Source organism: Aedes aegypti, chromosome 2 (assembly GCF_002204515.2).
Source record: "Aedes aegypti strain LVP_AGWG chromosome 2, AaegL5.0 Primary Assembly, whole genome shotgun sequence".
In the NCBI taxonomy this organism is placed as follows: Eukaryota; Metazoa; Arthropoda; class Insecta; order Diptera; family Culicidae; genus Aedes; species Aedes aegypti.
The window spans coordinates 210,177,595-210,190,986 of NC_035108.1; the positions used below are offsets into that span (position 1 = coordinate 210,177,595).

The 13,392-nt window shown below is 36.3% G+C and overlaps 1 protein-coding gene across 1 annotated transcript in view; it reads left to right on the forward strand.

The window, feature by feature from the left end:
- The first annotated feature begins 5,393 nt into the window (after window positions 1-5,393).
- Window positions 5,394-13,392, forward strand: part of LOC5570720 (protein PTHB1) — a 38,768-nt gene continuing 30,769 nt past the window's right edge. Inside the window, exons 1-2 of the mRNA XM_001659263.2 lie at window positions 5,394-5,804; window positions 5,870-5,967. Coding sequence (XP_001659313.2) covers window positions 5,506-5,804; window positions 5,870-5,967 — 397 coding nt within the window. The 5' untranslated portion in view covers window positions 5,394-5,505. The remainder of the gene's footprint in view (window positions 5,805-5,869; window positions 5,968-13,392) is intronic.

The following is a 13,392-nucleotide window of genomic DNA, read 5'->3' on the forward strand; positions in this document are numbered from 1 at the left end:
ATAAGTCGCCTAAACAAAAAGTTTTGTCAGGAAAGCGAATTTCATTAAAATTTCATCTATGTATCGTAGTTCTAAAATATTTTTGATTTTAATTTTTTGTTTATTTGAATATTATTTAGGTATAACTGATATTGAGAGAAAAATACAAACGCCAATTGGAAAAGCTCTGTTGCATTGTTATGGAGCATTTAATTCTTTTCAATGAAATTAAACTGAATGTGGTCAAACGGATGTCAAGTGACGGTTGAATGTGTCGCATTTACCTTTGGTCATTCTTAGAATACCCGTGATCGGTCAAACTGTTACAAATGATTCCGACAAATCATGTTAGATTCTGTTTGATCTGAGGATTAGGTCGATTGTTTAGAACTTAACAAGCATATTCGAATTCAAGGAGCTCAAATTTATTACGTAGAGTTGTATTGAAAACAACGACAGAGTTGTATTGGAACAATAACAATAATCGCATTGACAAGTGATCAATTTAACCCAAAATGAAATCCTTCGATTTTTTAATTTAGAGATATTTGGTACCACTAAAAAGACATTTGTTAGAAAATTTCGGAGCATGTGCCGATGACGCTCACCTTCTTTCTTGTTTCCAGCATTTAGTTGTTGGGCATTGTCAACATTATAGAAAATAGACAAGAAAAAACGTGAAAAATGATCAATTTTTCCCAAAGTTACGGTATTTATGTTGTCGAGAACCTTGACTATACGATTTTCCCTACCAACTTGTTCCACGGGATTTTAATAGTTTTGTCTAAGGGGTCATTCAAAAACTGACGTCCATGATTTATTTATTTGTTTCACCGTCTTCAGCAAGCTGTACAGACTGTATGTTCTTAAACTATTGGATTGAATATTATTACACATAAGGGCTTATTCACAAATTTCATAACGCTGAAGGGGGTGGGTGGGTGTCTTCGTGATGTTACAGCTCATACAAAATTTGTAGAGTGTCCATACAAAATACGTTACGAAGGGGTGGGTAGGTGTCAAAAATGGTCATTTTTGGCGTTATGAAGTTTGTGAATAAACCCTAATCAGAACACATTTCAAACAAGTACGTCAACTTCATTATAGATTCAACTATTAAGGCTAAGTAGCCCGTCATTCGTTTTGGCAACAATGATGACTTTTCAGCTTGCATTTCAAAGTGATAAAACTCAGTGTTGATAGTTTATATTGACTTGAAAAAGTATCACTGTACGCGCTTACATGCATAAAGTGCGCTGATACTTTTACAGCTGTGTCAGTGCAAAACCAACTGATTTTCTTTGATTCGAAATCGTGAGATGAATTAGCAACAATCATCAACGACACGTACAAATCCCAATGACGGCCTACTTCGCCTTAAAATGAACATCATTAATCAATTACTTCACTACACTCGGATTTCACAAGAAAGAGAACATAAACAAAACATTATAAAATGAATAACGATTTAAAGCAGAAAATTTATATGCTACAAAATCACAAACATTTTTGTTTTATCGCCTATACTGAGACATTCGTGTACGCCAAAGGTTTCCATGGTGAGGTGGGTCTTCTAGCGAACTCTCGAAATTTCAATCCTCGTTTTTTAGGAGAGGGAGGGGTCAACAAAAGTGTGACAGTGAATGTATAAAGTATCGGAAAAAGCGTGACAGAGGGAGAAGGGGGGGGGGGGTCAAGAAATCCCAAAAAAACGATGGACGTAATACGAACCTTCCGTAACAACATTTCTCGAAAACTTATTTATAAAGACTCAAGTCAAAAAAATATACAAACTTACTTTATCGATCCTACGTGTTTCGCAGACGAAAATCTACACGTTCCGCTCTGAACCAGCTTGATTTTTCACTTTTAAAACGTTTAATTTTCGGATTTACAAAACGACGAAAGTAAGATTTTCAACTTTCGCAACCTAACCACTACTTTCGCCGCCCCGCTGTATGGAGAGACAAAGTGACTTAACCACGAATCAAAACAAAACACTACTTGAGTAGATTTTACAGTGGTAGAAAAACGTCGCAAGTAACTGAATAAAACGGCTTATCATTTTGTCATAAAATTCTTGTATGAAATAATAGGAACTCGATAGTTTTTGAACGCGAGCTTATTGTATGCCAAATTTAAGCAATGTACACGTCTAAAAAATGTTAAAAAGGTGATTTTAAAATAGTTTTAGAAGACAAGTTGCGATTCTTCTGAATTAATTTTCTCAAAACCGTATGGAAGTTACTTACGTCGATTTGAAAAAGTAATCGAGATTTGTTTTGTTTTTCTTCTGAAATCAGGCCCCTGACAACCATATATCGATACACAGTGTTCTTCGTAGCCAGGATGTCCCGGGCGATAAGTGAATATCGCCCACTGTTAATTGTAAGAACTGTGAAAATAAAGACCATTGTTTTGTTTAATTGTTTGTTATGGTTTGATTATCAATTTTTGATATTGTTAAATCAGCTAATAATGTGCCAAAAAGTTGGAGCACATTCAACATTTCGATAGTTTTGAAAGGAGAGTAAACATTGAAAGGCATCCTGCAAGCCTCCAAGCAAGCAATCAGTTAATTTATTGCGACACTTGCTCGATTACGGATCATAAACATTAAACAAAACTTCGCATCCTGATTGCACTCTATTCAATTTACCCGAAAATGGGTAAACACATGGAGATGTTGACTACGCTAGAAGTCGTCCCGTGCCTAGGCCTGTCTGAAATACACACATAAAACTGTGCACTACTAGACGCACAACGATGACATGCAGTTGAACCGATATGATTTATTCTTCCTGGCTGGCAGTGTTGCATTTTGAACAGAACACGAGCAGATTAGCAAGCCAATTGTTCTTCGAAATTGATCTTGATCACAGTAATCATTGAACATTGTTCATTTTCTCCAAATGCTCTTGAACTCTCTGTTCAGTTCTAAAATTTGAACGCGTTCAAAATCAAACAAACTTGATACCGTCGATGGGGGTGATTATGAGTTTGAACATAATCTGAAATATGCTATGAAAAATACCATTTCCAGTTTTTTTTGCCCAATGTCACACCCTCGATGGACAGAGAATGGGTAAATCTTCATATATTCAATGATCAGTGAAAAAATTATAATTTCGAAAATATATTCAACATTTACAAACACATTACCCATTGAATTTACAGCAAATATTGACACGCTGGAGAGAGTAGTGGGAAAAGACACGTTTTTTAATAATGAGGATAAATTATGCAAAACTAAGAATAGCTTGTTCTGAATCCCAGCTATTTTTTCTATGTACTGTTTAGTTTCCCTACTCCCACTCCTTCTTTACAAAGACATGAAGTGTTTTAACACTTCCTCAAAGAAAACAACTGATCTTGTATATTGTAACATAATGAGAACAAGTTTATTGTTGGAGTATGTTTGGATTTCTTAATTTATGAGCTAATATTAACATTTAAGGTTATTGGGAGATATGCAAGTTACAGAATGTTACTTTTACAAATCTTCGTAACCTAAAACAACGAAATGAAACAAATCTTCATTTAGCTTCACAAACAATATGTTCGCCAGATTTTCGTCGAAGAGCTGCAATCTTCTATCAGTGAGGATCACGCTCAGGGCACTGAATGAACGCTCAACAGATACTTGAGTACATGGGGCTGCTAGAACCATTTGGGATAATTCATATAGTTCTGGCTCAGCTGATCTCACCATTTTCCAATATAAAAGTACATTTGTATCAGCAGAAACTCGAGGTTGTATCCCAAACGATTCTAGCTTTTGTTCAAACGTTTTTTGGGATAATTCGACCGCCGATTCCTTCGTACGTAGCATTTGTTTAATCTTTGAAATCGATGTTTTATCGAACGAAATTTCCCTACTCTGGTCATTTGACTTATTTGAAAATCGGTGTTTGATCTTTTCCCATACGTTGAGCAAGTGTGTCTTAAAAATAAGAATATACGTTAAAAAATTTAAAACTAGTTGTATTTTTAATTACCTTTGCTGTAACTCTCTGTTCATGGGTAATCAGCTCACTTCCTCTGTAGTTTATTCGTGGATCTTAACTTAAGATTGAGTCCAACTTCAATTCAAAGTTTAGATTCACTTCAACGTGATCTAAACTTAAGATTGAGTCCAACATCAAACAAACGAATCTGTTTTTCAAATCTTCAGTTATGCGTTTCTTGAATTGGTCAGCTGTGTACTTAACCTTAGACGGTATGTTGTTGCGATTGAGTTTTATCTTGAGAGCATCTTGAATTTTTGTCAGAATTTCACAAATACCAGGTTTTTCGAAAATAGACAACCGCAAGCCTCCGGATGTAACCAAGGTATATTGAAGGTACAGGTACAGCAATCTAAGCAGTCAATGGATGCGGGGAGTGGTAAACCGAGAGGGGGTAAAAAGTGACAGCTGGCGGGTCAGCGAGCCAAGATCAAGCCCTAGCTCTAGAAACCTTCTCGGATGCATATCTTTTAAGTGGCGCTTTAAATTACTTTTTTTCGTGGACAAAAGATGTTTTTTGCATAGCCTTCATTTCGCCGTTTCGTTCGTTTTGATGATGATAGTTTAGTTTTCGAATATTAAAACATGAATTTAGTTTGTAGAGCAATAAAACAAAGATACATACCATTATAGAGAAACGTGTGAAATTTATCGAAATGCCGGAATAATAAGTTTCACTTTACAACCGATCAATCAAATTACGCCACGAAAATGAACTATGTTCGTCGAACGAGCAATCAAAGCCTGCTTAAAGTTCAATTTTCTGAACAGGACGCGCGTTCTGTTCAAGAGCTCGCCAAGTTCAGTTCATTTTTTGGAACGCAAATTAAACGCGTTGAAATGCATCACTGCTGGCTGGGACAGTTAGGTAAAACAACACTAAATTATACGGACAGAACTATCTTTGATGTCATACATAAATCATGTCAGCTGCGTAGGCTTTGTGAAATTTTACTGCATAAGATCCGTCACCTTTAAATATCACATGCTAAATGGGTGAGCTGTTTATTAACGGATAGATTCCTATGTGCAACTATGCGAATTATTTTTAAATCGTAAATCTGTGTAAAATGCATCTACCAAGCGATGTTGGCGACTCTTAGTTTTATAATAATCTTGAAACGAAAAAAAGTTTATCAGAATCAGACACCTATATGCATTAAATATTAACGTTCAGTTAGTAATTAATACAAAGTATGAAGGATTGATCATTAGGGATCGTTGGTTCGATACAAAATTCTGAAGTCTGCAAAAGCAAAGTAGGACATAAGGGGGGGGGGAGAAAACAGCTCGACTTGGAGCAAATTTTAGATAGCCAAATAAACACTTGTTGTTTGTTTCATCAACAATGTTCAACAGGTGGACACGTGCTTGGACACACAAGGTAGCTTTTGAGGGGAATCTATCGGTTACTATGGCAAGATGGTGGACCCAAACATTACATGTAGTCAAGGAAAGTGTAAAGTTTCTTCATTATAATTTTGTGTTGTTCGAAATAACTTAGATTGATAATTGAATCATGTCGCTTTTCAAAATTTGCAATTGGTGGAAAACTCAGTGTCCAGACGTGGAACCCAATTATGATTCGTTTTCCATACACTGTACGCGACTCTGCTTGGAAGAAGGCGAAAAAGATAGCATTATTGTTGGCTCCCATTCGGGCTATCTATCGATTTACCAGCCATCGAACAAAGCAGCATCGGATGGAGACCTGGAGGAGGATCAGTACTTCGAAAATGTTTTCCAGCATTCGGATGTGATACTGGAAACCAAACTAACACTGCCCGTTATTGGAATAACTAGTGGAAAATTCACTACGTAAAGCAAATAAAATTCTGGTGATTTACTGTAATAATGTTTGGTATAATATTATCGTTTTCTAGGGCCTCCAAAGCAGAAACTAAATTACATATAGCGGTGCTACACCCAATGAAAGTATGCATTTATCAAATATTAACCCTAGACGGAATTGCAGATCATGGTAAGCAATAGGGATGGAACATTGAAAAATGTTTGGATTCGATACATACTGAAAAACCTCATTTTTGAAGGTAACTCGATAACGCATTATGACATATTTAACAATGACATAAACCTAAATGGGATGGATTTTTAGGTGGTTTTTAAAGTGAATTGTTAACCTACCCTGTGCATTAGGATCATTTTTGGCCAATCGGCACTGCAAAGAAGTTGTATTGCTGTGTGCGTTTGAAACGCAAATATCAAATGCGGGAACACCAATCGCGGTGAGATTTTCCATAAGAAATGCGGTGTCAAAGATAGATTTGTCCTGCTAGTTAGGCGAAGATTTATCCATCCATCTATCAACCTCCAACAAATTTGTTGAAAAAATAATCTAGTCACATGCATACATCCAAATTTGATGTTTACACAAATAAAGAGACAGCCTTGTTTTGTGGCTGCCGTGGTCCCATCTGTAAAAAGTAGGCATTGCGAAAATGGGCTGTGATAAGCTTCCAAACTCGTTTCCCATACATGTAGGGTAAGTGTTCCAATAGTTGTGGTATTGTTTCACTGATTTATAACATTAACAACAGAACCGACACTGCCAATCGACGTATGGACTTATCCACGGTCTTCTTTTATCCTCGACTTTATTTTTCTTTTCTGCTCTAAATGCGGGCAATATTTACATCAGTTGACATCCGGACCAACATCCGGACAACGAATGTTCACCGGATGAACACAAAGTGGATGAATGCACAACGAAATCTCTCATTTTTTGTAAACACGGCCCGCAGTAAAAGGTTTTCTTCCCGATGGAAGAAGCAGCGTGATGTCATTGTAAATTAGTCCATAGGCTTGTTGATACACGAAATAGTTGAAAAAAGCTTGAACGCTCTTGCCTTGAAACTGATGAAATATCACTAAAATTGCTAAACTTTCCTTACTTGTACCAATAGTTGCGGTGAAGTGTTCCTATAGTGGAGGATCCCATAAGAAAACAACGGATACCGCAACTATAGGGACACAAATTAACCATATACCGCAACTAGGCTTACCAGATGGTCCTCCTTTTTGATCACATGTCCTCCCGTCCTCCCTTGTAGTTAAAATGTCTTCCTTTTTCAAAGTGAGCAAATATTACATTTGAAATCCATTCATATAGGTAATTTCTTTTTCTAGTTCTGTCTGAGTAAACTCTGTTGAAGAGTCAAGCTGTTAGAATTAAGGTGAAACGAAAGTTCAGGTTTTTTGAACACTTGTGTTGTCAACAATCTATCTATATAAAAAATGGAGTGTTTGTATGGGCCTTCCTTAGCCGAGTGGTTAGCGTCCGCGGCTACTAAGCAAGTCCATGCTGGAGGTGTCTGGGTTCAATTCCCGGTCGGTCCAGGATCTTTTCGTATTGGAAATTTCCTTGACTTCCCTGGGCATAGAGTATAATCGTACCTGCCACGCGATATACGAATGCGAAAATGGCAAATTTGGCAAAGAAAGCTCTCTGTTAATAACTGTGGAAGTGCTCACAAGAACACTAAGCTGAGAAGCAGGCTCTGTCCCAGTAAGGACGTTAATGCCAAGAAGAAGAAGAAGTGTTTGTATGTCTCGAGTTGGCTTGAAAACAGGTCAATGGATTTGAATGATTCTTTCTACGTTTTGTTTATCAAGAAATCCGACATGTTTGTGTGTACAATAAGCTGAGGATACTCACCAGGAAAGTCCCAAAAAAGAGAGAACGGAACTATAATTACCATGCCCACACAGTTACGGATTACCCACAGTTACGGATCACTTTGGCGTTCAACATCGGATAACTCGCTCAAAACATAAATGTTAACGTAAAACATATTTTTCCCATGTCATACTATGTATTTGTCTTTAACCATTTGTAATGCTAAGCACCACATTCAAACGCTAAATAACGGTGTTTTTGACAAATGTTTGATTGGTACCACATAGCTATCACTATGATCGTTTTCTGTAAGAAGTGCCGTCAGAATTCATAAGCTCCCACAGGTGGCAAAATTCAAATGTTATAGCATAAAACATGCTCGTTCGCTTCAATTCAATATGAATTCATCCTTGGAAAACATTTTGCTTGATTCTTGATTCTAGATATGTACTGAATAATTACAGTTCTAACTAGTGATCCATAATATGGGTTATGGATTACTTCCAAAGAATACAGATTTCTGTTATTTTATGCTTTGGATTCGACATTTTTAGACAATAGCACTAAGGATAAAACTCATAAAACATCAAGGTTAGTAAATTTCATTTTTTAGCAGACAAAAATGGTTAGAAAACTTGTTGTGGAGCGAAAACAGTGCATGTCTCAGTTACTACAATGCAGTATCACAAAAAAAGGGCATTTTACCCTTGTTTCCAGCTCTGCAGTAATATGTGACGCATTGTTAACTTTCACCAAATCATGCAATACAGATGCATTGAGTTGAAAATCTCTTGATTTTGTGCACTGATCCGTAATATGTCACAATTTCATCCATAATATGAACATTGATCCATAATATGGTTTGTAGAAAACAATACAATTTTAAATTTTCATGCAATCCTATGTAAATATTACACTCAAAATAGTTTACTAACCGAAGTTCCAAATTGAAACGTGCTTTTAAAAAAAAATGTCCTCCTTTTTCAAAGCCAGTCACACGAAATGTCCTCCTTTTCAAAATTTTCATCTGGTAAGCCAAACCGCAACTAAAGGAACAGTGTACCAATAGTGGAGGTATTATTTTTCACTGACATGCCGTGGATTACTGCGATGAAATTATCTTTCTCATTGAGCCAATGGTCGTTACTTCCCGTTACAACATTAACATGTAATTTAATAGCGCTTTTTGAATTTAGGCGATTAAATGAAGTTCAATCGTGCTTAGTACCTCCACTATTGGTACATCTACCTTACTCAAAAAGTTGAAATTTCGATAAAAATATTCACCAATTGCTTTTCACTCTGATATCTTTCTGTTAAAAATATAAAGATGATTAAAATAACGTGGATTACTTTTTCATTATGGGACAATTCGACTCGGCGTTTGTTCATTTTTCTTGAACAAATCATGTTGATCATTAATTAATGCATTGAATGCAGCTGGATGCATCAATTAAGGCTCCTCATCAGTGCTGGGAATGGTAATGAATTTCGCGAAAATCACGTGGCTTTCCCAGTACAGTAGTTCAAAAACGTGAATCTCATCAAGTAGCCTATGTTGGGTGCATGAATTTTTTAAATCGTTAGTGTCATTGAAGGCTCTAAATGCGGGAAATAGAACATTTTTCTACAGTAATTTTGGGTTGCTCTTAGCAACGGGTGTTTTGTAATTTTCAAGGCTCTTTGCCTACAGCAGCGATAGGCGTGAGTTTCACTGGCTTCGCTGACTGCGATTGGCTTTGTTTGGCTACTGTAGAATGAATTTCAGATTTTTTCCCAACCCTGCTCCTCAGTGGAAAGTTTATTGGAAAGTGAACTCAACTCAATTTTGACGGAAATGTGAAACTGACCGGTTCCGGATTTGATGTGGACAGTTTCAGACCATCATATACAGTCAAACATCCATTAGTCGAGTCCATATTGAAGGGACCATGGAACAGATATTATTGGAAACTTGTTTGAAGGGACCATCATAGCAACCATTATTTTTAGTTTTTGGTATGGGTCACTGCGCAAAAATCTTCCTCTCTCTTTTACTCTTACATAAAAATTGGTAAACAAGGCCAGTAAACCTCAAAATATCATACAAAATCAAAACAGTGCAGGGCCCTATAGTTCTATGAGTCGATATCGAGTAGGGGAAGACGGGGTAAGACCGCCTAAGCAATTTAATTCATATGTCAAAATCATGAATCAATAAATTCTTTTTCGACGCAGCATGTCATTTTTTGAAGCCTTTGGCATGATCAAAAAATATCACAGGTGTTGTATTTGTAAAAACTAATTTGATGATTGAAAAAGTGATGTCTTATCACGAATATTTTTAGCGGCGGGGTAAAACCGCCCACCCACGGTGTAAGGGTGACCACCACGATTTTTGTACACAATTTTGCGAAAAAAAAATATATCAGTTCCCTGTTATTCTAAAAAGCATACTGTTTTATGAATTCTACACTGATTAGCGAGGATATTGAATCATTTTTAGGGTTAATTAAATCAAAAATGATATATGCCTTGAGACCTTGAGACGCCCATATTTTGAGAAAATATGCGTATTTAGCTTGTATTTTTAACGAAATTGATTTAATTTTACTTAAATAGTAATGTACAACGTAGTTACAACTTTCAAGTGGTTTAGACATTTTATTTGATATAAATTAGGGGTGGCGGTCTTACCCCATCAACAGTGGTCGGTTTTACCCCGCTTACGCAATTTTTCCAACTACAGTCGACTCTCCACATCTCGATGTTCTACATCTCGATATCTCTCCCTATGTCGATGATTCCATAAGTCCCTTCAGTCTGCATACATTTTCACTCTCCATATCTCGATATCTCCATATCTTGATGTGTTTCTGTTGATTTTTCGTTTTCAATTTTCTCTCCGTATGTCGATATGACCAGTATCAAAGGGTAATAGACCAAAGTTTTGGAATTCAAAACAAATTAGGAGTGCAAAATGACGTCTGTTTGTGTATTACTTTCTTGGCAACGGAATGTTTTTCAATCTAGTATTCATCAAAAATTTGTTTTTTCGTGCCTATTCTGCGCGGCGTGTGAGGTGAGACGAGTCGAATGAGATGACAATTGTGCGCATCTGTTAAATTTAGATCAAATTTGGTATCGACAAGCAGAAACTTGGTTTTTGATATTTGTTATGAAAAATTTAATGTAAATGTAGGGTTAAATGCTTCAGAGCATGAGCATGAGCGTAAGCATGATTGACCACCCGCAGTTGCTACTCCGTTATTGCAAGAACAGCTGTACTTACACAGAGAACCAACAGACGCTACTCGGGATCAGTATTATCCTCAATGTGTAAATACTGGTGCTCTTATTATTATAATAAACAATACCGGCGCCGGCTGCGTCCGAATGCAGGTCAATTTGGGAATGGGAGGGAAATGTTGACGTGTTACTTGCTTTACAGAAGCCGAGGAGTCCTCTGCACTTCCACAAGAAAACACTGGGAGTTTGGGTATGGGAAAGGATTCGTTTTGGTAAACGATAAATATATAATTCGAAATGAATACGTGAGCATATACACGAATGACCGCACTATCCAAACCAGACACGATACTGATTTCGTTGCTCGCTCGACAGGAGCATACAACAGGTTCAACGTATCAAACTCTACTGACGCGTTTTTTTTTTTGTTTTTCACCGGCGCATTTCGTTTTTTCTCCTGCGCAACGCAAACCGGACACAATGGATCCGGATTCCGTAGCTCGCTCACAAGGAGCATGCAACAGATTCAGCGGATCTAACACTACTCTGTAGGGTTAAATGCTTCAGAATATCAAAAATCTTGCGTTGATTGAAACTGCTTGGTGAACTTTTAGGAAAACTGCCATTTTCATGCCAATCTGATGGTGATCCGTCTTACCCCGGCGCACAGTGATGCAAGAGCGGAAAATAGTCGAAAAACAAATAAATTAATAGTGTTATTTCCCAAAATATTTTTGTAATTTTATACGATAATTGAATAGTCTTTTTGCAAAGTTTCATAAAGATTAAGTGAAAAAGGATTTTTTGAGAGCATTTTGAAGAACATGACCAACGTAATCGTAATTTTTGCTCCTTTGTAAAATATATGGAGAAAACCAAATAAAATTCAATTTGGTTTTCAAATATGAGCACACACTCGCACACATATGACGCTAGTCTTAAATTGAAGACTTTTTAATCAAGTTTCGGTAAATCATAGACTCATCTTGCGCAAACTTGCACAACATAGGTTTTATGTCGTTTGACTAACCGGATAGTATGTGACTGTACTGAGTACGATAATATATTAGTGAGTGTAATGCATACTTCTGTTTGGGTGTTAAAAAAAGCATATTTGTTTAAACATCATTTCATAAGATACTTATATGACGATACTGAAGGATTCCATTTTTAAACCATTCACTAGCTGGGCTCAAGTGCCGTACTGCTTGACGAAGTCAAATCACATGTTGATAACATTCTGATAAATTAAGAAATCACCATAAAATGATGATAAATAGTTCCAAAACATGAACAATCTAGTCAATCAGAGTAAAGAAATTTGACAAGAATATGAGAAATCCATTTCAAGACTTTTTTCCATCTTTTGTATGAAGAGGAATCACTGTGCGGTGGGCACTCTTACCCCGTCTTCCCCTAAAAGAACATCGAATCATGGAAGTTTTACTTTAGTTCCATCATACGACAGTTTATATAAAAGTCAAGATTCTTCGTCCAGATCTAAATAGACACCATGCCGAAAACCAAACATAAACTCATTCTTCTTGTTTCTGGCATAACGTTCCAACCGGTGGCACAGAGCCTGCTAACTCATAAGCATTATTATAAGCACTTCTTCAGTTATTAACTGAGAACTTTCTTTGACACCTTGAAATAAATTTTTATTAACCCCGCTAAAATAAGCATATTTGTTACAACAATAAATTATTTAAATCGCGAAAAGTTTTTGTTTTTTATATTTTTGCACAATTTTATCATAAACTAGTGGTCCCGGCAAACTTAGTCTTGCCATCAAGTAGGCTGTTGTAAAACGTCATGAACCGTTCCGTACAAAATGACTGTTTTTTTCACTCCCGTTTTTCTGACTTTTCCGTTCAATATCCTTAGCTTTTTATGTACACAAACACGTCGGAACACTTAAGGAACGTAACTATGGAAGAATTTCAATATCCGACAGCTCGTTCTCAATCCATTTCGTGACATACAAACACCATTCCATTTTTATTTATATAGAAGAAGAAGATAGAAGATTAAAAAAAACTCTTCTACTTTTAAATATGTGTCAATTTTAATATTTGGTCACCTTGATCCAGAGATATTCCGAAATTAATTGGAGGACCAACAAGTAGTCATAACCCACGTAAATATCTTTGGCAACAGATTTTTTTTCTCATGATCGGTTGCACGCTTTTTGAAACAATACTTTGATGAGATTCTGTAGTAAAGAAGTTTGATAGAATCATGTTTAAGAAATGAACATTTGTGTTTCTGGTACCACTCCGGCCCTATTAAGATCTTAAAAATTTCAAACATATTGTAATGTTAAGATATTTTGGACACAACTCAGGCGATTCGTATGATATTTTCAGAAAAGCTTCTTATAATCTGACACTGTATAGCAAACTTTTTTTATAAAATTTACTTAAAACAAAATGGCGGTTGAAGAAATTTTAAATGGGAATGTCGGTCCCCCAAAGAACAAAAGAATATCTTCAAAACCAGATGACCTATGATCAGTATCGATATAGTGTTCCAAAGAGG